This window comes from Eretmochelys imbricata, chromosome 17 (genome assembly GCF_965152235.1).
Source record: "Eretmochelys imbricata isolate rEreImb1 chromosome 17, rEreImb1.hap1, whole genome shotgun sequence".
In the NCBI taxonomy this organism is placed as follows: domain Eukaryota; kingdom Metazoa; phylum Chordata; order Testudines; family Cheloniidae; genus Eretmochelys; species Eretmochelys imbricata.
The window spans coordinates 5,350,749-5,375,519 of NC_135588.1; the positions used below are offsets into that span (position 1 = coordinate 5,350,749).

The following is a 24,771-nucleotide window of genomic DNA, read 5'->3' on the forward strand; positions in this document are numbered from 1 at the left end:
TAGGAGTGTCCCTTCAGAGATTTCAGTCTTCCCTATTTCTAAAGAAAGCTTTTTTATTCAAGTCCCTTGTCATGCCTACTGTGACTCATGCCATGCTGTGGGCAGGGACACTTCTTTTTTTGAGCCACTCCTTAATTAGCTGGAGGGAGATGACACTAGCAAATGATGTAAGCCAGTCCTTCTCACAATGCTGAACAAGTATATTCTTGCCCCAATTTAGAAGAACCAGGACAAGAATTTTAATGCAGACATAGTGGATCATTGCCAGTTGGTCTCTAGTCTGACTCTATCAACTAGGATTTTTATGTAAATCTCACAAGGTGCTGTTAACCAAACCTGGAGGATAGAGGGAATAAAATCCAAACAAAGGCAAACTGAAAAATGATCCAATTTACACCGAAGAAATAAAACAAGGATACACGTGTCCCTTAATCTTATCATAGTTTGAGATTTAAGGAATGTAGTCCTTTGTATTGCTGCCACCACAGATGTAGGGTACAACCTGAAATATTTTTGTAAAGCTAAATCTCGTAATAACTTTGGCCCATGAACAATGACAAGCTAGGATGCATCTTTCATAAAGCGATTTAGACTGTTAAGTCCACAGTTACTGGAAAATACTTTGACATCTTCTCAACCTGTTATATATGTGTGTGTGTATATATATATGAAGATTGTTATCCCAGCACTGTACCATAAATACTCTTTAAACCTAGAATATGTAATCTACCTTCATCCAGTCTATATTTATTAAAATGAATTGTTCTTAACTATATTCTTTCTAAACAGTTGGAGTGTTCAGAGGAATTAGGAGATCTAGTGAAGTCTGTGGACCCTACCCTGGCACTTAGTGTCTATCTAAGAGCTAATGTTCCTAACAAGGTCATTCAATGTTTTGCTGAAACAGGACAAGTCCAGAAGATTGTTCTGTATGCTAAGAAGGTGAGGCTGTGCTAACTACATATAGATAACATTTGCATTTGAAACTGTAAACCTTACTGAATTCAGGAGCATAAATTAAGGGGAACTACTTTGGATTTAAGGGACTACTTTTAGCATATTTCAGAACTTTTGTTTTATTAGTCACATAGCTTGTGTTTTTTTTTAAACAATTGTATCATAATGGCACAAATGTGTTAATCTCATAGGATACCTATTTTTCTAGAACGTTTAGCTAAATATGAATATTGCATTCAAGGCTATCCTTTTAATTTAAAAACTTGCACTTTGGCATACTACTTAAAGGGAGTGTGTGATACTCCTGAGTTAAAATCTTGACTGAGCCACTGACTCATCTTGGGCAACAGCTCTATGCTTGTCTACCCATTTAGCTTTTTTTACATTCCCCACACAGATGGGAAAAGTGCTTTGAGATACCCAAATGAGCGCAGATTCTTCATGTACAAGAACTGATTCCTGATGCTTTCATGTAGCTGCTCCTTGGCTCTGTATCTGTTGAGACTTTATTTAGCTTCTCTTGAAGCACTAACACTTTTTATTATGGCTACTCTTACAGGTTGGGTATACTCCAGATTGGATTTTCCTGCTGAGGAATGTAATGCGAATCAGCCCTGACCAAGGACAGCAGTTTGCTCAAATGCTAGTTCAGGATGAAGAACCTCTTGCAGATATCACACAAGTATTAACTTTAAATACCTTGCGAATCTTAATACTGTTAATCAAATGAGTTGGGATTCATGCCTACCACTTAAAGCTGCCAGTGGAGAAAGGGTATTAAATTGTCTCCTGAAGACGTGGCTTTTCAAAATTAATTTTTTCTAACACTGAAAAGCAATTTAAATTAAATAGGTAAGCTAAGCTTGTTTCAGCAGTGTTTCCAAGGAAGTGATAGCTCAGGTACTTGGCTCTGCCTTGTGAGGGTTTCAAGCATAACCTGTTAATTGAAATTCCTCATCCTCATGAGGAGGCAATCCTACTATTACAAGAACACAAAACAAGTGCTCTCATTGATGGACTGGGATAATGCTAGTAAAATCAAACTAGATCTTGTGACTGCATCTAAACTTTCATATTTAAAAGTAAACTTGTTAACGTCTTGAAATGGAACCTTTACACTGAAACTAGTACTGCAGTTCCAAAATAGTACACTTCTTTTTTTTGCAGATAGTGGATGTGTTTATGGAGTACAACCTAATTCAGCAGTGTACTGCCTTCTTGCTGGATGCATTGAAGAATAACCGCCCTTCTGAGGGTCCCCTGCAAACACGTTTACTCGAGATGAATCTCATGCATGCACCTCAGGTATGTCTTATAGATGTCCTCAAACTGACAGTTGATCAGGTTTTTGTATCTTGTAACCAAACTTCCATCAGCATAGGTATAAAAAATTTTAGAAGATATTATAGTAGTTTATGGGTTTCAGCTTAGCTTAATATCTGACTAGATACACCTTTTAAAGTCAATGAAAATGAGTATAACTTTGCCTAGAACTAATTATTTCAAAAGCGGTTTTGTTCCCAGTCAGATATTAAGCTAGGATCTACATATTTCAGGTCTAACAACTTCCCTGTTTATACTGTGCCATAATATTAAATATCAAGTTAAGCCAACAACCCTTTGTCCTCTCCACCCCCCCCCCCCCCCCAAAAAAAAAAAAATATCTGGATCTGGCTCCAAAGTTCATGCCTATGAACCTACCATTAACCCTGGCTCTAATTCTAGTGTCTTAAGTGACCTCTTTAAAATAGTCATGGGATCTTCTGTAGTTCAAGATTTCATTCTGATTTGGGTTAGTAATTTATTGTAGTTTTTCCTGATGAGTCGTATGCAGAATCTAATGTACAAACTCCAGAACTAGAATAAACCCAGTCTTGTTCCAACTGTCCCTTTATAGGTTGCAGATGCTATCTTGGGAAACCAGATGTTTACTCACTATGACCGGGCTCACATTGCACAGCTGTGTGAGAAAGCTGGCCTGCTGCAGAGAGCATTAGAACACTTCACTGACTTGTATGATATCAAGCGTGCAGTAGTTCACACTCATCTTCTCAACCCTGAGGTACAGAATCCAAAATTTTGTAGAGGTTTGGCTAGCTTACCTTCCAGGATCTTAAAATTATCACACTTCAAGCAGTGTATGTTTCAAATACAATATTTATGCAGCTTTAAAATTGGTGCTTAACATTTTTTATATGGAGAATCTTTTGTAATGATCTTGCTATCTCTCTCTAGTGGCTGGTGAATTATTTTGGCTCCCTATCAGTAGAAGACTCTCTGGAGTGTCTGCGTGCCATGCTTTCTGCTAACATTCGTCAAAACCTGCAGATTTGTGTTCAGGTAGCTTCAAAATATCATGAACAGCTGTCAACACAGTCACTTATTGAGCTGTTTGAGTCTTTTAAGAGCTTTGAAGGTAAGATGCAATGGGAATACTTTGTTTATGTTTAAGAAAGTGAAGTAATGCTAATCTATTCTATTGCAGATGTAATAGTCTGTATGCTAGTGTGCATAGGAGTGCTGAGTCCATTTGGCAACCTGATAAACATTAGGAAGTTCCACTTTATAGGGCTTGTCTGACCCTCCAAAAGCAACAGTTTGAGAAGTTGGTCTAAATCCTACCATTTTGACTACTTCACTGTCCAATTGCACTCCTGCCAGGAAACTTCTTGGGTGAACTATTAAGTTTTTAGTAGATTCTTGGTGAAGGCCTTTAGAACAGACTGGTAAAAGGATCTCCATGGGGGAAAAGGGCAACGTGTGTCTGCATCAGAAATATGTATACTTGGGAAAGCTGGCAGCTACTTCTCACCTTTTTTATGCTTTTCTAAACTCTGCTGGTGGCTACTCATATTTAGAGCTTAGTTCTGTATACTTGTATCTCCTCTATACCCACCCTCTTGTTGGCTAGTTTAGCCATTCCCCATTCGTCAGTCCTTTCTTACTGAACTCTTATCTACTTTCAGCATCTGTACAGGAAAAAAGATATCCTAAATTGCTTAAGTGGTACTGCAGATTTGGAACAGGCCAACGTGCCAGTGGACAATGGGATCTGGAGTTGGGATAGGAATAGATGGAGACAATAGCCCTTGGAAAGCTTTTCTTTCCAACTTTTTGTATAAGGGAACATCTTGCCTTTGTCATAGGTGAACATGGTTCCCTTTCAAAGCTGCTTTCTGTATAAAAAGCCTGTAGCTAAACAGCATTGCCAAAAACTCACTATTAAGCATTAGCCTTTTGGCCATTTATTTCATTGAGACTTCAGGAAAGTGATTGTTCAAGAACTCTTATCTGACATGGCAGTTGCTTTACGCATGTAATTATTAAATAACACTTGACCTTAATCCTATTTTTGTGTGGCCTGTAGCAAGCTATCACCGCTCTGCATTTGCAGGCAGTGAAGTAAGGAGTGTTAACAGTTGGCATAGCAGGATCAAACTTTGTGCAAGAGACATTAGATACATGGAAAACTGAGCTAGCTGAATACTGCACACTTATTTATGTGTACCTACCAGGGAGCATCTTAGAAGCAGAGCTGCTGAATACTTTTCCAAAGTATGCCATGTATTCCATCCTCTCAACCATATGGGGAAATTAAAAATGGAAGTGAATGGCAGTTTCAGTTGGCCTGCTGGCACCATGATTCAGCTACAGCTTGAGTGTACAGGACCACTGACTGCCCAAAATGAAGGAAGGAGTGAATTTACCTAGCCAGACTGGACTATAAATCTTCAGTTACTTGCCCAGAGCAGATGGACTTGTGTAACATATGCAGAGGGAGAGGGATGACTTGTGACTTTGCTATTGCTTGCATTGCTCCAAAGAGCCTTAAACTATCTTCTGTGCATGCTTTCTCTGTCACTGAAGAGATTACAGTACTGCACATCAGCTACAATTCCACTTCTGTGTGGTGTTCCACTGTTTAGTTTCTCCAGTTCAAATATGTCTTAGGCATCCTATGGCTCCCTTGCTGCAGTCTGAGACTTATGAGAAGTCCTTAGAGCAAGCTGTCACATAATCAGCTTGATTTTTATTTGGTATGAAGACTATTCATATTGAGTCTTTGTTTCCCTTAAGGTCTATTTTATTTCTTGGGCTCAATTGTAAACTTCAGCCAGGACCCAGATGTGCACTTCAAATATATCCAAGCTGCATGCAAGACAGGGCAAATTAAAGAAGTGGAAAGAATCTGCAGAGAAAGCAATTGCTATGATCCAGAACGTGTTAAAAACTTCCTCAAGGTAAAGAGTTGACTAGCATTGCAGTATTTTCTATTTTGCAGCAGGATTGCTTGTTACTTATCCACTTCCATTAGGGTACACCACTAAGTAGTGATGTCTTAAGAACAGGCGCTCTGGATTGCACATAGACCTATGAAAGTCCAAAACAGTTCTTAATCTCTTTAAGCAGTTTCTAATATGGAGACTGTTTGGAATATAGGAAAGATGAATGCCGTTCCTCAGGCCACATGTGCATCCGTAAGTCAGCAGAAATTACCTGTACTGGAGGATACTGCTGAGCCAGTCTGTTCCCTAGCATCTTAGAGTTGGACACCATTGAATAAACAGTCATAACTGGAACATATGATGCCAGTTGGATTTAATTACGTGAGCTATAAATGGAAAAAGTTCTAGAAGTCACCTGTTAAGTCTTTTTTTCTTTTTCTTTTTCCCACACTAATAAATGCCGTAATCTCAAACCCCACGTCAGTTTCTTACTACTACATGATAGCTGTTCTGTGAAAATAACTATTAGAGAATTAGTGGTATCCATAACATGCTCTACTGATGTCAATCTTCAGGTCTGAGGCTGGAAAGATACCATGTATGAAGTTGAAAATCAGTAGCCAGTTGGCATTGTTACACTGTCTATGGCCATGTCAGTCAATACAACTACCTAAGGTTGTTTCTAAACACACTTGCCAGAGAATCAGCCTTTATCTGGGAACATTTCCTGCCTTCACACTTCGTCCTGGTTGTATAGCCATTTCATGGTGTGTGACAGCAAAATCTGTTAAATAGCATAATACACCTATTGCTGCTTAACACTTCTCTCATCTGTCATGTAGAAAAACTTTGTTTTAATGTCCCAGAAAATAAACTCTAAGAAAAAAGTTGCTATTATTGGGGGAAGATTTTTGTGTGTATAACTCAACAGGTCTTTCTGTTTACAACAAATTATCCTCAATGAATGGTTACTGTCAACAAATTCCTGATGGAAATTGTTATTTTTTGTGCTGTTCCTTATGTCTGTGGAATGTGCAGGACATGTACCAGGTAAATCCCCCAGATTAGGTCTCCCAGTCTGTTAACTCCTTCAGTGTCAATTTGTATGTAGAATTACATTCTGGGATGTGCATGTTAAACAGCTTTCAGTAGCTGGGTCTGACAAGGTTGATTCTTCAGGGTACTCTAAATGTATAGTATTTGGCTGCCACTTTAGCTTATTTAGACATGTTGCCTTTTTGCCAGATTTTGAGGCATTCATTCCCAAAGGTCTTTAGACATGCAGATTACTGATGCACGCTCTGATTTTTTTGACCTCTGCAGTCACAAGTCAGTGATTCAACAGTGCAGTAGTTTGGTAGGTTCTTAAGATAGATGTGACCCTGCATGGGTATCCTAGTTAAATTCAGAAACAGTGGGTTCCTTGGGGATACCAGAAATGCTTCAGATTAAGGTGTGAGGTGAGGAAACTAGCTCAAATCATGCATATCTGGTCATCTCACACATGACTGAGACCACATCATCCTTAAAATGGTTTTGTTAGATTCCTGTTGCGATCCCAGAGTGTTAATCCTGCACACTGAACACCAGTGGCAGTTCACAAATGCTGAAGTATAGCTTAGGTTTGTAATACTCGTTGTCCTGTGTTGTAAAATTGTTTTTTGTAGATGTGGGTGTGCCAAGGACCAGTGACTGACATTTCAGATGGTTTTTTGCTCTAGGTATTGTCAAGGTTTACACCTGTTTATAATTCACTATATGTGCATGGCTTCAAAGAAGTGGGAACAATAGTAACATGCTGTCAGGTAAATTAGTTTAGGAAACCAAAACAGCTGAGATTTAAAAACAGTAAACTATCTCTGATCAGACTGGTCTCCTCAGACTTGCCTCATTTATCAACTTTCTCCAGTTTTAATGTAGTAATTCATATTTCTGCTTTTTTTCCTTTGCAGGAAGCAAAACTGACTGACCAGTTACCACTGATCATTGTATGTGATCGCTTTGACTTTGTCCATGACCTCGTGCTGTACCTGTATAGAAATAACCTCCAAAAATATATTGAGATTTACGTACAGAAGGTAAGAGCCATATTTCCAGAGGGACTTAAAAGCCTTCTGTCCAAATGGCTTAATATGGTCTCACCCAGTTTCTTTTCACAAGGACGGTCATGGCTACCAATGCATGCAATACCAACACCACAAAATCCATAATCTAAATCACTTCAAACAAACCGACTTTGAAGCTTGCTATCCATCTTGGAGAGGACGTTAACCATGTAACTTCCTTTGTGCTCTCAACAAATAGCTATATAATTTTCAGAACACAAGCGGTCCTTCTCCTAAGTGATTGGTTCTGCTTCTGGCCACCTTATTAGTGAAAACAGACCTTTTTCTGGGAAGGAGGGTTCAACCTCCAGAACATTTTTACTTGATTCTTCATTATTAATTCCTTCTGTTAGTACAACAAATCCATTCCCTCTCCATGAAAGCTAGTACAGCTGCTGCGTTTGAGGGGAATGCCACAATGGCCTAAAACACCTTTTCTTTCCCCATAAGAATGAGAATAGCACATTACATAGTTCACCTATTTATCTCTGTTGCTGAAGTCTGAGGAAGATGTAAGTTCTTGTCAATCTTCACATGATTGAGAAATCCATAGTATCTGCCTCAACCGGTCATGGTCTTCAGGAGCTTTTCTGAGCCCAGGTAGGGAAAATGAAGCAGGCCCACTTGAAATTGAACAATATTCTAGCAATTCTCATACATGCAAATGTATTCTCAGGGAAGGAACATACAATCTCTCCATGGTTGGTACTCCAATTTGTCACTTTACTAAAGGTGTTCTTGTTGCCCTAGGTGAATCCAAGCCGTCTGCCTGTTGTCATTGGGGGACTGCTTGATGTGGATTGTTCTGAAGATGTGATAAAGAACTTGATCCTTGTTGTGAGAGGTCAATTCTCCACTGATGAGCTTGTTGCAGAAGTAGAAAAAAGAAACAGGTATCCAACTCCACAAATAACCATCTCTGTACATGTTTCTGATTAGAGCTAATGTTTCTAACTTTAGTAATTTCTGATTGTTTGTGGTTTAAAGCTTAGGGTCTGTCTGTAAAGGAAAAAGGTGTAGACCTTCATTAGGCTATGGTTTTATTACAGTGATTTAAATGATAAAAGACAAATTTATAGCCTTGTGACAAGTTTCTCCCTTAGTTTCCAGTAGTGTCCTATATGGAACACTGGGGGGAGCTAATGGAAAAGAATAGATCTTTAATTGTAGACTCTTGAGGAGCATCTGGATGCTTTGATGGCATTGCAATTAAGACTTAATGGAGGTGGCTTTTGGTTTTTGGCATTCAACTAACTTGATAGCTTTCAATAAAGAAATTTTGAGAGAAATACACACAATGGTAGGAGGATGAGTAATGCCTTCAGGAAGAAACTGGGGAGGTCTCTCGGTTGGGTAGATCCTGCAGGCTTGTTAATAAAACTAATATATTTGTTCTAGGCTAAAACTGCTCCTTCCATGGTTAGAAGCAAGAATTCATGAGGGTTGTGAGGAACCTGCTACTCATAATGCACTGGCCAAAATCTACATAGACAGCAACAACAACCCAGAAAGATTTCTGCGTGAGAATCCCTACTATGACAGTCGTGTTGTGGGGAAGTACTGTGAGAAGAGAGACCCTCATTTGGCATGTGTGGCTTATGAGCGTGGGCAGTGTGACTTGGAGCTTATTAATGTGCGTATATCCAGTGAGTTCAGGGAAAATGGGATGGAATCACCCACAAATTAAAAAAAAAAAAACAAAAAACCTATTTGATCTTGGGGAAGAGATTTATGCACTACTGCAACAAACAGCTGCTTTTGCAGCAGAAGTTAAAAGTGGGAATTAACTGGCATAAGTATAGCACCATGACCTTTTTTTTTTTTTAAAAGGCATGTCCCTGTTAGATTACTTTTTCATCTAAATGAAACTCCTCTTCCAAGGATCTGGTCCAAATTTGAAAGCAGTGAGATTGCTTTGAATTTCCAGTGACTGTGTTGTGGAAAGTCCTCCTCCAATTTCTGATATAAATCTTGAAATGAGCTTTATTTACTGTCAAATTCACACCACATAACTAGAAGTTAACTTGTTGGTCTTCCCAGTCCCAAGATTTGGAGATTTAGAAAAATCAGTGTCTCCTTGGTATGTTTCACCCTGGCTTAGCACAGGGGGCTGGACTAGATGACCTCTTGAGGTCCCTTCCATCCTCACATTTCTATGAATCTATTAAGATTTGCTTTAAGTAATTTCAGATGACTTCACTTATCTACCTTTTTGTCACTTAGGTATGCAATGAAAACTCCCTCTTCAAGAGCCTCTCACGTTACTTAGTTCGCCGTAAGGATCCTGAATTGTGGGGGAGTGTACTGCTGGAAAGCAATCCTTACAGAAGACCACTTATTGACCAGGTATAGTCTCCCTCAAACTTCCTGTTACTTTTAACATAATGACAGAACTAGCTATAATTGAAGGTGAAGTATTTGCAACTTGCTGACTATAGCTTATCCATGGCTTGACTCTTCTGTCTCTAGGTTGTGCAGACTGCACTGTCTGAGACGCAGGACCCTGAAGAAGTGTCTGTTACTGTAAAAGCTTTCATGACTGCTGATCTTCCCAATGAGCTCATTGAACTGCTGGAGAAAATAGTTCTTGATAACTCTGTGTTCAGTGAACACAGGTGGGTAAAAAGTTCTAAACCATATATAGGCAGCTACAACAGACTTCACTGAAGCAGTCTAGCTCTGGGCTAGGGCTTGCTACAGTAAAAATTCCAGCTGCTTTGGGGAGTAAACATAATTTTGGGTAGCTGCTAAAGTTCACTCTTTGGTTTGGGGATGAGAGTTTAGGATAAGGGCCTTGGATTTGAGTTTCATACAGTATTCACCTCTAACAATAGCCAGTGGTTTTTAATCTGAAGTAACTGACTCGGCACTCACTAATTGCTTTGTCTGTTTCTTACTAGGAACCTGCAAAACCTCCTTATTCTCACAGCTATTAAAGCTGACCGTACTCGTGTCATGGAATATATCAACCGTTTGGATAATTATGATGCTCCAGATATTGCTAACATTGCTATCAGTAATGAGCTTTTTGAGGAGGCTTTTGCCATCTTCAGGAAATTTGATGTCAACACCTCAGCTGTGCAGGTATCATAAATTCTAGTCTGATTCTACAATTAGGAAATCTTTAAGCTTTTGAGACAGCATAAAAGCCTGAATAGCGGAGTGTGCTCCTGGCTCTGCTGATGTGTGCTTTTTTTTTTTTTAAAGCGGACTACCAGCAGAAGCATCTCCTTCCAAAGATGACAGGACAGTCACTTTCCTATTGCTTCCTGGCTTATCTAGTTTCTCTCTCAACTGCTGAAATTTTGCCTCTATTTTGATTATACAAACCTTGAGTGTTTGAAGTAAAAGCTACACAGCTGAGTTTAGACTTTAACTATATTCTACTTAAGCATTCTTAGGCTTGCCCCTTCAGAGTTCTCTTGCAGAAAGTGGAAGAGAAGTAAGCAGCTCTTGGAAGAGTCATGCTGAGCGTTAGCAAGACTGGCTCTCAAAGAACCAACAACAAACCTTGATTACTTCCTGGTCTAAAGAAGAAAACAGAACTAATGGGTTGAGTGCAACTCATTAGTTCTCTGGAAACTTAAGACTAATGTTTTTTTTCTGTACTGATGGTGACTGACATGCTACCATTTCCTCAGGTATTGATTGAACACATTGGAAACCTGGATCGTGCCTATGAATTTGCTGAACGCTGCAATGAGCCTGCTGTGTGGAGTCAGCTTGCTAAAGCCCAGCTTCAGAAAGGGATGGTAAAAGAAGCAATTGACTCCTACATTAAAGCAGATGATCCTTCCTCCTACATGGAAGTTGTTCAAGCTGCCAATGCTAGCGGTAGGATTTTCAGTTTTTGTTTAACTGAATCTTTTGTGCTCTTCTGGTATGTTCGGATATCTGAAGTTTAACCAAAGCATGTCATTTAAATGACTACAACAGCTGACGCTACAATCTGAAACTCTTACCTGCTAGTGTTATGGGTAGCACTAAATTCTGCTGAACTAGAACATGTTCGATCTTGTATCTCATAATACTAAAATGATCAAAGGTCAAAACTCAGGTTGACAGCATTCCTCAAATATGGTTGATCAAATGAATATATATCACTGCTAGCTCCTCTGTAGTTCTTGCTGCCCTCTCCTGGTCAGCTGTTCTAGCTGCAGAGTTAAATTTTCACTAGGCTTCTGAATTCCACATAGTGAGAACTGCTTTTTAACAACTCTAACAATAGTAAAGTAAAATGCAAGTTAACTGATAAACCTTTAAATGTTTCCTGTAGTAAAAGGGCAACAATGAACTCAGATCATTATAGTCTCTAGCATGAGAGGCTGGCCACTCCATAATGGCAAATTCTCTTGCCTTGGTCCTGGCTAAAGTAATGTTGGCTACCTACAGAAATTATCATTGTAAAACTAACTTAACAGAGCAAACTTCTAGTCCTATTCATTCTCAAACTATAGGTGATTCAATCATGAAAAGTTACCATTTTTAATGTGAAGTTGCTTCACCTAGGGAACTGGGAAGAGCTGGTGAAATACCTACAGATGGCACGCAAAAAAGCCCGAGAGTCCTATGTGGAGACAGAACTCATTTTTGCTCTTGCTAAAACAAATCGTCTAGCTGAGCTGGAAGAATTCATAAATGGACCTAATAACGCTCATATACAGCAAGTGAGTTTCTGCTCTTGGTTCCTTAGCTGTCATAGTAATAGGATTTTGGGGTTCAGCCAGTAAGAATGCCAAGCTTTGGCCTGCCAAGAATTTATTTGGTTTAATGTGATGTGATGTAGTTCTTCAGGAAGTCTAATAAAATACAAAAAACTTGAGGCAGAGTTCACTTTTGTCTAATAGCTTTAGACATACTAGCTAGTGGCTAGAACTTCCTCAGACTTCAGAATGGATCTAATTTTAGAAATCCTTTAAGATCAGTTTCACTATAAAGTTCTATTCTTGTGGCTAGTCTAGAAGACTAATGTTCCAACTTAATCTTAGGTTGGTGATCGCTGCTATGATGAGAAGATGTACGATGCTGCTAAGCTATTGTATAACAATGTGTCAAATTTCGGCCGTTTGGCATCCACATTGGTTCACCTAGGTGAATACCAAGCAGCTGTTGACGGTGCTCGGAAAGCAAACAGCACTCGAACATGGAAAGAGGTAAATTACCCTGTCTTACGAGTTCAGCTCAGTGAAATATCAAGAGGTTGCCTCGGAGATTATATTTAATCTTACCAACAGTGTTTCTTAAATCCTAATATACCTATGTTGACAGGATTCTTTGGTATACAATTGGATAGAGCTGTGCTTTTTCATAAACTGGACAAAACTTAATTGTTATCACTTGAATTTCAGGTTTGCTTTGCATGTGTTGATGGGAAAGAGTTCCGTCTAGCCCAGATGTGTGGACTTCATATTGTAGTGCATGCAGATGAATTGGAAGAGCTCATCAACTATTACCAGGTAATGACGAGGACATGTACTAGATACTCCTAATTCTAATGCTACTGAAAGCATCAACCAAAATATGCCTGCACAGATGCTACTGTAACTCGGTGTTACAGGATCACCTTTGCTTCAAACTTGGCATGCTGTCTCTTTATCCATTTAGTACCTAACTTCTCGCTACAGCTGGTCTTTAACTGTACCTGTCTCTTAAGGATCGTGGATACTTTGAAGAGCTGATAACTATGTTGGAAGCAGCATTGGGACTTGAGCGTGCCCACATGGGAATGTTTACAGAGCTAGCAATTCTCTACTCCAAATTCAAACCCCAGAAGATGAGGGAGCACTTGGAACTATTCTGGTCCAGAGTCAACATTCCCAAGGTAACAGTCTCGAAACCTATGTGAGGTGTATTTTTAAACCGTTCTGGATAGCATGTAGAACAGTTTGTTGCATAAACTAAATTTTAATGAAATTACAAGATTTTCACACTTAATAAAACCACCTGATCTATTAAGCTTCAACACTAATGAAATACCAAGATAAAAGTAAATCAGTGCTCTGAAGTTAACTGATGGATTTCAAAGCTGAAAGAGTGCTGAAAGCTATTGATGACCAACCACTGGTTGAAAACCACTAACCTGTGTTATGCAGGAGGTCAGACTAGATTATCATAATGGCCCCTTGTGGCCTTAATTTTTTTTTTGCTCTATTAAACTTGTATTTAAACACTTACATTCTGTGTATAGGTGCTAAGAGCTGCAGAACAAGCCCATCTTTGGGCAGAGCTGGTGTTCTTGTATGATAAATATGAAGAGTATGATAATGCCATCATCACAATGATGAATCACCCAACAGATGCATGGAAAGAAGGACAGTTCAAAGATATCATCACTAAGGTACTGCCTGATCTGGTGTGAGAAATGCCTCTTTAAAGGCAACACTATTCTGCATGTTTGATTTGTATTCTAGCTAATGGCCTCCTGATTAGAAGCTATCCTAGCTTAAACTGGTACTAGTTTCAGCATAACGTTTTTCTCTTCTACATCACTATCTTTAAGCTTATGTCAGGGATCCTGGATATATGGTAAAATACCAAGTAGACTTACAATGCCACAAATGATTAGATTACCCTTTGAAGGTTTATATTTAATCAAATAGTACAAAATAAACTGAGAAAATCTGAAATCTCTAAAGCAAAATTTCTTAATGCTGGCAGACATGCTTTAGGTAACTTAAGGGTCTTATATTCATTAGAGGTAATGAACCAGAAAAATCCATGCAGAAATACATAAACACCATGGAACAAGTATGTAAAGATCTATTAAATGATCCTCTGTGCTGTCTCTAGGTGGCCAATGTGGAGCTGTATTATAAAGCAATCCAGTTTTATTTGGAATTTAAACCCCTCTTGCTCAATGATCTGTTGATGGTGCTGTCTCCCCGGCTGGATCATACTCGTGCTGTAAACTTCTTCAGTAAGGTAACTGGTTTTCATTTCCCTATAATTATGAGAGACTTTACAAGTGGAGATGAAGCATTTGGCTACATCTAAAGGTTTACAACTCCAGTTGAGTAAATGACAGTGAATGTATCTGCGACGGACATCTATAAGCTTATGGTGTGCTATATTGTTATATTCAGGATTCTCATGTCAAAACTTCTTCTCTTAAAGGCTAAACAGCTTCCACTTGTTAAACCCTACTTGCGCTCAGTTCAAAACCACAACAACAAATCAGTGAATGAGTCTCTGAATAATCTCTTCATTATAGAAGAAGACTATCAGGTAGGCTTTTTTAAAAAAAAAATTGCCCTTGTTTAAAACACCTTTCTTTTGTGAATGCTAATTGGTAGAGATAGCTAATTGGTATAACTATGCATCCATTAACTGCAGTAACAAACTGCAGGATTACTTAAGATCTGAAAATAGACTCAAAAGTTTGAGCAAAGGAACTCTGCAAACCACTTTGCAAACAGCTCAAGTGGTATCTAAAACGTAAATTGGTTGACCCTTTCTGGAACACGAGCACTGAAGTTTGAATGACTCCATTCTATTCCAATTCAGGCTCTTAGGACATCTATAGATGCCTATGACAACTTCGACAACATCTCCCTTGCTCAGCGTTTGGAGAAGCACGAGCTGATTGAGTTCAGAAGAATTGCTGCATATCTCTTTAAAGGCAACAATCGCTGGAAACAGAGTGTAGAACTTTGCAAGAAAGACAGACTATACAAGGTAACAGACTGGAATATAGAACATTAAAGCTATGCAGACCTATGTTCACATAGCTTACTTTAATACTAGTATGAGTGATCCTACCCCCTTTGATAGTATTGCTATAATGTACTTCAAAAGCTGTTTTTGTGCATCTTGGAAGTCTAAATCCCCAAGATAGCTTTTTTTGGAATGGCTCATTACTGCTTTGACCAAACTTGGTATGCCTAGCACAGTTCCTGCTCCAGCATATTAGATGTGGCTCTTTTAATGAGAGGTTTTGTTCTTTGTTCGTGTCCTTTTGTAGGATGCAATGCAATATGCTTCAGAATCCAAAGATACAGAGTTAGCGGAAGAATTGCTGCAGTGGTTCTTGCAGGAAGAAAAGAGAGAATGTTTTGGAGCTTGTCTCTTCACCTGTTATGACCTTCTAAGGCCAGATGTTGTCTTGGAAACTGCATGGAGGCACAACATCATGGACTTTGCCATGCCCTATTTTATTCAGGTCATGAAGGAGTACTTGACCAAGGTAAAAGCTATTTCTGTTGGTTGAGACTTTCACCTGCCACTAATCTTGATATTGGCTTTGTCAAATGTCTGCCTTGACTTACGTTCATTCTTATTTTCAGTTCATCAGGGGAGAAAGGCTTCACTTTTAAGTGATACCTGCTAGGAAAAATGAAACACCCACAGATAGTTCCCTAGCTACTAGTTAGAAGAACTTGCATCTGTAATAGTTCTCTGCTGAACCCATAGATAATGTGATTCTAGTGCCAAAATTTTCTCCTTGTCAAAGAACTGTTCTTCTCCTACACCCCTACCTCCTCCCCCACCCCAGACTATAGGGAAGTCTGGAAACTACCCATGCATTATGGGTTAGCATTCCCAGAGAACCTTTTGTTTAGTAGACAGGAATATTGGAACAGATGTTTTATAAACACTCTTAAATCTACATGTCTGCCATGCTCTTAAGTGGAAAAAATTAGTGTTTTGCATAGCTCAGCAATTACTTGAATAATCAAAGGATACAGTGAATTGAAATATGACTAATTGTAATCCTCTCAATCTAGACTCATTTTGGAGTGGAATCTCTGAAATGTAAGTGTTTATGAAGCAGACTACTTGAACATATGTTCAAGGACATAAGACATGCAACTCTAGTTTTAACTAGCCTCTCTTCACTCTTGCTTGCTCTTTTGTTTGAAGAAACTCCTTTATTTTTAGGATGCTTTCCTTCCAGCAAGACTGTCCAGATAAATCTGACTATAGAGGAATTTTTTTCCTCTGGAGCTTTAAACTTTCCGTTGTGGGTATGCTTTATGTATGTGTGAACCTCCAGGAAAAAGCCACAAGCTATTTAACTGTAGCACCTGTTAGTTTTTAATAGTGTTTTCAATTCCAGTGTCACCAGACTTTTCTTGGACAACTTCAGCTATGCTGACTTTGAGCATTTTTTGTCAATCACTTTCGATACAACTTATTCTTTGGATTCTCTAATTTTTATGATAAAGCTTCTACAGCTAGGGGCTACTAGGTAACCTTATTTTGAGTGATAAAACAAGTAATGCACATTTGGTTGCACAGAGGGAGGATTTATTTGCCTGTTGATGTGCAAAGGGTGTGTGTGGTGTGGTGTGCTTTTGCTTTTTTTATGGCAGTTTTAGAGCCACTTGTTGCAGAGTCAAACTAGTGCAGAGAAATTTTTGGTTGAAAGCAATGGTGTTAGTGCTTTAGAAAACTTTCAAGTGTGTATCCTATTGGTGATTATGGGATACTTTTTGACATCAGTCCCAACTAATATAACGTTACCTTTGAGTGTGTGCACTCCAGTCTTGACTTAGAACTTTAGTGCATATATATTTAAACCTCGAGTATAAATGCTGCAAAAGGATTTACCTTATTGTATTCCTAGTTTGACTTATTAGTCAATAAAATCTAATGACCAATACAAACTACAGCTGGCTTTCTGAAGCAGATACTTCTGGTGTTTCCTTTGTTTTTACTCTTTTTCTTGTATCTTATCAATTGTTTCTTCCCTGATTCTTATGTTGCTAATTCTACCATTATATGCTACATATGGAATTTGATTTTTTTTTTCTAAGCTGCACTTCTGAATTCCTTTGCAGGTTGATGCAATAAAGGAAAAGGTGAAAGTTGATTCTTTTCCATCTTTAAGTCTGGAGGACTAAGTCTAAAGAAACTGCATGAGTTTTCTTTCCTACCTTTACTACACTGCTGCTACTGCTTTTTTCCCAACAATATCTCACTAAAGCCTCTGCAAATTGTTTAAAACTACAATAGTTAGAACTGTAGGACAAAAGTAGATACACTTGCTACTAATCGGCTAATAGACTCTTCAGGAAGGGCAGAAGGCTGATCAGTTGGATCACAGTCCAAGTACTAACTTAAAGATATTAATGTTGACCAATACTGTTCAGAAGAAATTGACTGTACAAAACAGCAGGAATTGACAATAACCACTTTCTCTGCAAGAAGCAGTAATTAAAGCTATTCCAGCTCCAGCCAGAGACTCTGGTTTAACAAGGAAGTTGTCATATGTACATTCTTTAGCAGCAATTTTTGCAAATTTATAAGGACTGTGATCCAGTCTGATTGATTGATTCTTACTAATGTGTGTGCTGACAGTAGGCAGAATAGATACTAGCTGCTTCAGAAGAGACTTTTCCTCATGTTTCTTCAGGTTTCCAGTTCTTATGGTGCTAGTCTGTTTCGATGCAGTAAATTAAAACTTAAGCTATTGTATCAAGTCTTGTGTTTTACCCTCCCCCTCCTCATGACATTCCTCATAGCTGAGCAAAAGAGAAGACTGCCTTCAGGGCTCTTCAGCTTCTTAAAAAACAAAACAACAAAAAACCAACCTCTTGCTACCTTTCCAAAAAACCCTTGTAATGTGGTAATGCTAAAACTTGAACTCTTTTGATGCCTGTCTGGCACTTGCCTATTGTTGCTCAATTATGCCCAGCCTGCGGGCAGATTCCAAAGCTTCTGTCCATCTGTTTTCTGTACCCTATACCCACTCCCAATTTTCCTTGGAACATGAGCCATGCTGGCATAATTTGTGTAACATTTGTCTGTTAAATGTGGTTGGGCAAAGGGCAGGCAAGCTTATATAAAGGGCTTGAAGACTAAATCAGTGCAAACTACCATCTGCTGTTTATACATCCATCTTGGTCACCACTGGAACTCAAGGCTAACCTGAGTAAAATGCATCACGTAAGGTCCTTCAGCAGCTAGTAGGTGAGGCAGTAAGAAAGCGTGTGTGTGGAAAAAAGGTAATTGAACTGCAGTGTCTGCATTATTAAACTGAGCATGTACAACAGTCATTGCAATTACATCCCACTATTCCTGAAGCTACGAAGCATTGCTGTGGGCTGCGTGTGGTTTTTGGGGGGAGCCTGTATGGCAATCATCTTCAGATCTCACTACTTGCTTCAGTACTCTTGCCTCTTTTTCATGCACACATAACACCAAAATAACATTGAACGCATGTTACTACTTTTCCTCTGCAGCTTATTGCAGTCTTTGTGGAAAAGCCTTTTTAATGCAGTTTACTTTACTAAAGCAGTGTAAGAGGGCACTGAACCCAGTGATGCTTAATCAAGTGGTGTATAAGGATCACTGTCTTCAGACTTTTAACAAGCTTGTGTTCATAATTAAGTTCCATATGTGTGGTGGTTTTTTAAGAGGCCTCTAAACCAGGTCAGATAAAGGAAAGGCAAACATTAGAGACTTCAAACAGAATATTCTGGGCTAGGGGTTAGCCAAATATATGGAAACCTGAAACTTTCTGCTTAGCTGTTGCTGCTACTCCAATATTCCACTATCCTATGCAGAGCCTATCTGGATCTATGCTTCAGCATTTCAATACTCCCAGCTAGTCTAGTTAATCCCATTTTATTTTTGAAACAGACTTTAATGTTGAATGCAATTTTTTGAATAAGATTTTTAATAGCGTTCTTTCTGTTGTGACTCTAACTTGACAATTGACTTTCTTCAGTGCGGTGTCTAACTTCTCAAACAAGATTCTGCTACTCATCCCTGATTGAGCGAAAGATGCGACAACTCTCAAATGCCAATACTTGTATTTCGTGCATGAACTGTGGCCTGGTAACTGGGGTCACAAGTGAATATATGGATTCATAAAACCATTAGACTTCATAATGTAGTTCATTTTCTGACTGAAGGACGGCTTGCTTCAGAATGTTTACAACCAATGCTAGTTCTTGTGTCCTCAGTTTGGCAGTCCTTTTTTTAATGCTCTTATGGACATCTGGCATAGTTCAAACAAAGATACATCAAAGTTCTGGGGTACTAACTAGGGAAGTGATCTCGGAGCTCTGTTTAGTATCTGTGGGTTGTGTTCCTTTGAGTTGTCAGTACTTAAGGAGGAAACTACTGGCACAATGATGCTACCTTAGTGCAACTCCAAATAGAGAACTTCATCTTCGGTATCATAAGATGTAGAACATTTGAGTCTCTCTGTGGTAGCTATGACTTTAACTGTATAGCAGCTAGATGAATCCTCATAAGTGGTTTGGAATAGTCAAATAAGCAACTTCCCAAAACAAAGCTATAGTTTCTATTCAGGGGTGGGGGGAAGAGAAGGAAGACTAGCCAACTAATAGCAAAAATACACTAAGATCTAACATGCACCTAACCAGTTTTCAGTAGCCCTAATGTGATTAGGGTGAAAACACTGATAGGTTCTCCCCTCCCCCCCCAAATGTGTATCTGATCCACATAGCTGACTTACTCTGGCCTCCTGTGCAAATACAGTGGGAGCTGGGCATTTATGCACCTATGCTCTGATACTGCTCTCTGTGCAGTGTGGCTCTGAAGAACTTGCCCCATAGTTTGACTTTGCTTTTTAAGTCTATGCATTCCCTATACAAAGTTAGAAACTGCATGAGTGAACAGACCGACTTTTCCCTAGGGCTGTTAGTTTCACTAACTTCTTGATGCTCAAGTGAAATGTCAGATGCTGTCGACTGGTACTGTTAAGTATTCATAACTATTCTGTGCCCTTGTAAGAATTTTCTCTTAAACAGAAGATCTAGACTGGAGACATTTGTCTAGTTCAAGGGTTTCTTATTTATTGTGAATGAGAACGGATAATCTTCTAGTTGCTGCACACTCTTGTTGAAGTGTGGTGCCAAGTGTGTGTGTACCAACTTGGTACAATCTTATGTTGTCTTCACACTAGATTGACAAACTTTCTCTCTACATTCTAAAGCTGCTGGAGTGCTAAAATGACTCCAGTGAACTTTCCTTACAGTATTTTAAATATGGTCAAGGATTTAAAAAAAAACACAATAATTGGTTGCCCCTGGCTGGGACCTTGCATGCCAAATTTCAGTCTGGTGTGAGCTTTTTACAGCTGTCCTGTAAATCCTTCCAGGGGGCTTTCTCATGGAAAAATGCTGAGACAAACTTGACTGCAGCAATATCAATGTTGCTACTTGAATTTGTAAGCAGTGGTCTTCTCTTGAGGGTGGTTAATGTACACGAAGGCTTTTCCACGTCTCTGCCAGAAAAATAAGTAACATGTTTCTATAGAGAGGGGTGGTAGTTTTAATTATTGGGCCTTCGTATTTCCAGGTGGATAAACTGGATGCTTCAGAGTCGCTGAGAAAGGAAGAGGAGCAAGCTACAGAAACACAACCTATTGTTTATGGTAACCTTTCTTTTGATTCACTTATCACTAATCAGTGCATTAATGTCCAGGTACACAATTATGCACTAAATATTGGTATTGATATTGCTTCCAAAGTTCAATGCATAACACTGACAAGCCACCTCTCCCTACCCATATCCAAAGCAATAGCTCTGAAAGTGGGAAGTTTCTGCTAATTAAGCAGGGTGATGTTGGTTTGAGACTAGTCTGACAAGCAGTATCTAAATTCTACATTAGCTCTGCCAAGTCTGTTTTGAAAGTAATCCATACAGTTTGGTGCTTCACTGCCCTTGTAGGAGGCTGGCTGACGATTGCACAGCCCTCTTAAATCGCACATACCCCAACATGTTCAAGGAACTCTTACCAAAGGTAAATATTAACCATACTTCAGAGGACTAGAAATCTGGAGACATACATGCTGCTTCAGCTTCATTCCTCACCTCTCTTCCCCCTTTAGTCCCACACCCCACTCTTCCACACTTCAGCTAATCCCCTCCTAACTGAATCCACCCAAACTAACCACTGCTGTCATAACCTTGTTCACTTTGTATTGTAGCATAGCATCCTCCCCCATAAGTATTTTTAATTGTAAGCCCTTTGGGCAAGGGAATGTTTGCTCCTCTGTACAATGCCTTGCACAACAGGGTCCTATTTTTGCTTGGTCCTTGGGCACACCATACAATTAAACTTTTGTGAAGCAAAATAGAACACAAGTATCAAGAAAAAACACGTTCTGCTATGGGAAGGTTGACGATTCACAGACTGATGTGTGGCAATACCTATAGACATACGTACCAGTCATACCTAAACTTGCAATAAAATGCAGAAAGCCATGGAGATAGGTGAAGGGCAAATGTGCAAAATCACTGACACGGTCCATAAATTATGTAACTCTTTGTGATGGAACATGACTGTTCCAAGTAAATTTCTCAAAAGTGTATGAAAATGAGAGAGGGATAAACAGAATAGCTTTAATATACTTACCTCATAGTAGAAAATCATGTTGCATAAATTTATATGTTTGCCAATTTATTCCAGTTGGCATAAATTTTTTTTAAATTGGAACATAAATGACTTTGAGCAAATCTGGACAGGAACAGTTCTGTGACCAGAATACTGAGCTACTATGAGTATCTAGAAAATACCTCAAAGTCCCTATACAGTATTGCCTTCCTCACTATTTAGTTGGTTTTGCAGTAAAATTACACTAGGGTGTGGCAGCTGGTCCAATAAATACAAGAAAGCAGTGACAAAGTAGGAGTAAACAGAAGGTTGTTACAGCACTTGGGTATTGGGTGTAAATTTGAGGGTGGGGCCTGATTGTGGTGAGCCACTATATTAAACTGTCTATGACCTAAAATGCATAATCAAGACTAATCCAAACTGATCGGGGATTAGAGGGACTGGGCTAGGACATTGTGTAGGTGAAGGTGGATAAACATCTCACTGCGTCATAGGGAAGTAAACTTATTTTCCATTCCATCTTCTACAATATATGCTACAAGTAGCTTCTAGAAACTAAAGCAAAGCATCTAAATCCATGTACTTCCTTAGATCTCTCGAGGAAAGATCCTTTAAACATGGCTGCTTCTAGAAAAGATGCTGATAGCTCCTTTCTATAAACTAGGCAGAACAGAAAACTCAAAGGCAGTGGAAGGTAGATTATCAAGGACTCAGTAAAATGTTTGAGGTGGTCAAATAGCCTGACCTCCATAGGTAATCTCCTTCCCTAAATGTATTTTATGAGCATTATTGTAAAAACTAATTATTGTACATCTTTTCTACAGTTCCTGGGAAAGAAAGTAGAAATAGGCAAACTGCAGTAGCTAGAACAGACTGAAATAGTTAATCATTTTACTCTTCCCATTTTCAGGTCAGCCACAGCTAATGTTGACAGCAGGACCCAGTGTTGCAGTTCCCCCACAAGCACCTTTTGGCTATGGCTACACCGCACCTCCATATGGGCAACCTCAGCCTGGTTTCGGGTACACCATGTAAGGTGCAGTGCAGGTCAATCCGGAGCTAGCCAATTTTCTTACTGAAACTCCACCGTCCCTCCAAGCTTCAACTCAAACCGGGAAAAGCAAGCATTTTGCCTTGTGTTCTTGTAACCTTTATTTCATGAAGGACTATGGTTTTCTAGCGCAAACTGTTTGGATCACACCTGTGTTCAATCTTTTTTCACATTCCATGTCATTTAGATTTTACTTTGAAAGGGGAATAGCTTAAATGTTTTTGTTCAAGTGGGCTCTTTTTTGCAGGACTGCTTCTTAACATTAAAACAGGCTGTTGTGGAGATTCCAATTTGCACTCTGCAATATTGAATCTTGCGTTCAGTGTATGTGAGCAGCTGACAATATGTACTGTCTATCTAAATGCATTTAAGTCTCATTGTATATTCAAAGAAAATGCTAAAGCAAAGATGTTTCTATTTGAACTTGCAAGATGGCCGATGACAGACAACACTAATCAGCATATCCTACTCTGGATTGTGTAGCTCTTAAAATGATTTAAAAATGCGTATGGACAACCTTGCCTGATTTTTAAAAATGAGTAAAATTTCCCTTAACCTATGCAGGTTTTGCTTATAGAAAATGCTAGTGTTTTGCTCATTCCATATGTAACAGATGACCTTATGTTTTTGTGCTGTATCCTGTGCTTTTTGTGGGATCATTCCATTTGGGAACAGAGCACCATGATTCCAATCTGTGTATTTACTAACCCTGCCCTGAGGTTTGTGTATGTTGGATATTGTGGTGTTTTAGATCACTGTTTTGAGTGTACAGAAGAGAGAATTCAAACAATATTGCTGTTCAGTTTTGTCTGTGCAATTTGAAATTACTCAAATTTAAAAATAAATTACTGGACTGTGGACATCCTGTATAGTGGTAGTTTCACTTATGTATCTTTCTCTTCAAAACTAACCTAACCATTGAGACCAACTATTCCTGTAGATTCACTTGGTATCAGGGGCCCAAGTTCAGACAGCATTCCTAGGTTAAGGGAGGGGCCATCATCTTAGCAAAACAAATTGAGAATGGAGACTATTGGAAAGTGTCTTGCACTGATGGATTATGCCGTAAATATGTATTAATGCTTTTCCTATAGCGAGGACTATACCAGACAGTTGAAAATAGCACTTTTCAAAAATTGGCTATATGTGGTCAGCTACAGCATCTTAACTGGGAGATACTTTAAGGTTGTAGTCTGTTTCAGTTAAACTGACAAAGATCATGTTTTAGGTATGTTAAGTTGCCTTAATATATTTAGCTTCAAATAAAATTGACTTAAATGTTTGACAATGCTGAATACTGTCATATTTGAGTATGCAATTTTAATGCATCTGTTGCTAGAGGCACTGATACCCATACCAAATCAATCCATGAAAACTTAGCGTTTCTGTTTCAGCCATAGCACAATCTTAATATAGTGGCTGGTTATGAATTTTGTTAAAACCAACTTCTGCTGAAATGAACTTTAAATCTAAGTGTGCTCCACTCCCTGGGTTTTTCCTGATCACTTTCAGTTTGATGAATCAGGTCTGTCACCTTACAAGGAAGTTGTTATGCTCTACAGGGGGCTGCCTCTTGAGTCAATATGAAAACTTAGATAAACTGGTGCAAAATGTAGCATCCTATCTATTAAGGAGTGGTTCAGTGGTGGCACATGTCAGCAGTACTCCAAAATTTGCATCTACTACTTTGGTTTCTAAATTGCATTTGATGTATAAGCACTGCATGGATTGGGTCTTGCTGCCTGAGACTTCCAGTGCCATCAGTTCCGTCTGCTCATCATGGATGAGCACCTTCTATTTGGAGTAGAGGAGCTGGCAGTACAGTATTCTCTGAAAGGGATCCTCTGCTCTGGAATTGGCTTTTCTTGTCCAAAATGGCTCAAATCTTGACCTGGGGACTGCTGAGACACTTACAGGGGCTGCTGTGGAGGCAGGGGCACTAAGAGGCTTGTTTGGGTCCCCTTTTTATCTAAAATGTACAGATGAGCTAATTTGCCAAAGCTGGAAGCTTGCCCAACTAATGTACATCTGTGCTCAAATACATAACCCTAAATGATCAGACTTCACTACTGGAGCCATAAAGCTAGACTGCTTCAAATTGTCATGACAAATCAGACCATG

The 24,771-nt window shown here is 39.0% G+C and overlaps 1 protein-coding gene across 4 annotated transcripts in view; it reads left to right on the forward strand.

The window, feature by feature from the left end:
• CLTC (clathrin heavy chain) overlaps positions 1-23,938 on the forward strand; it is a 49,953-nt gene extending 26,015 nt beyond the window's left edge. Inside the window, exons 9-33 of one of the 4 annotated variants that reach the window (XM_077836652.1) lie at positions 790-942; positions 1,517-1,639; positions 2,125-2,262; positions 2,855-3,019; positions 3,193-3,373; positions 5,035-5,198; positions 7,136-7,261; positions 8,039-8,181; positions 8,687-8,921; positions 9,512-9,634; positions 9,758-9,903; positions 10,189-10,372; positions 10,930-11,122; positions 11,798-11,955; positions 12,277-12,441; positions 12,637-12,744; positions 12,942-13,109; positions 13,476-13,625; positions 14,078-14,209; positions 14,402-14,512; positions 14,792-14,962; positions 15,249-15,470; positions 16,012-16,039; positions 17,068-17,088; positions 20,561-20,621. In XM_077836652.1, the coding sequence (XP_077692778.1) occupies positions 790-942; positions 1,517-1,639; positions 2,125-2,262; positions 2,855-3,019; positions 3,193-3,373; positions 5,035-5,198; positions 7,136-7,261; positions 8,039-8,181; positions 8,687-8,921; positions 9,512-9,634; positions 9,758-9,903; positions 10,189-10,372; positions 10,930-11,122; positions 11,798-11,955; positions 12,277-12,441; positions 12,637-12,744; positions 12,942-13,109; positions 13,476-13,625; positions 14,078-14,209; positions 14,402-14,512; positions 14,792-14,962; positions 15,249-15,470; positions 16,012-16,039; positions 17,068-17,072 (3,492 nt within the window). In that variant the 3' untranslated portion in view covers positions 17,073-17,088; positions 20,561-20,621. The other 3 variants (XM_077836648.1, XM_077836649.1, XM_077836650.1) reach the window with 3 other exon arrangements.
• The last annotated feature ends 833 nt before the right edge of the window (positions 23,939-24,771 follow it).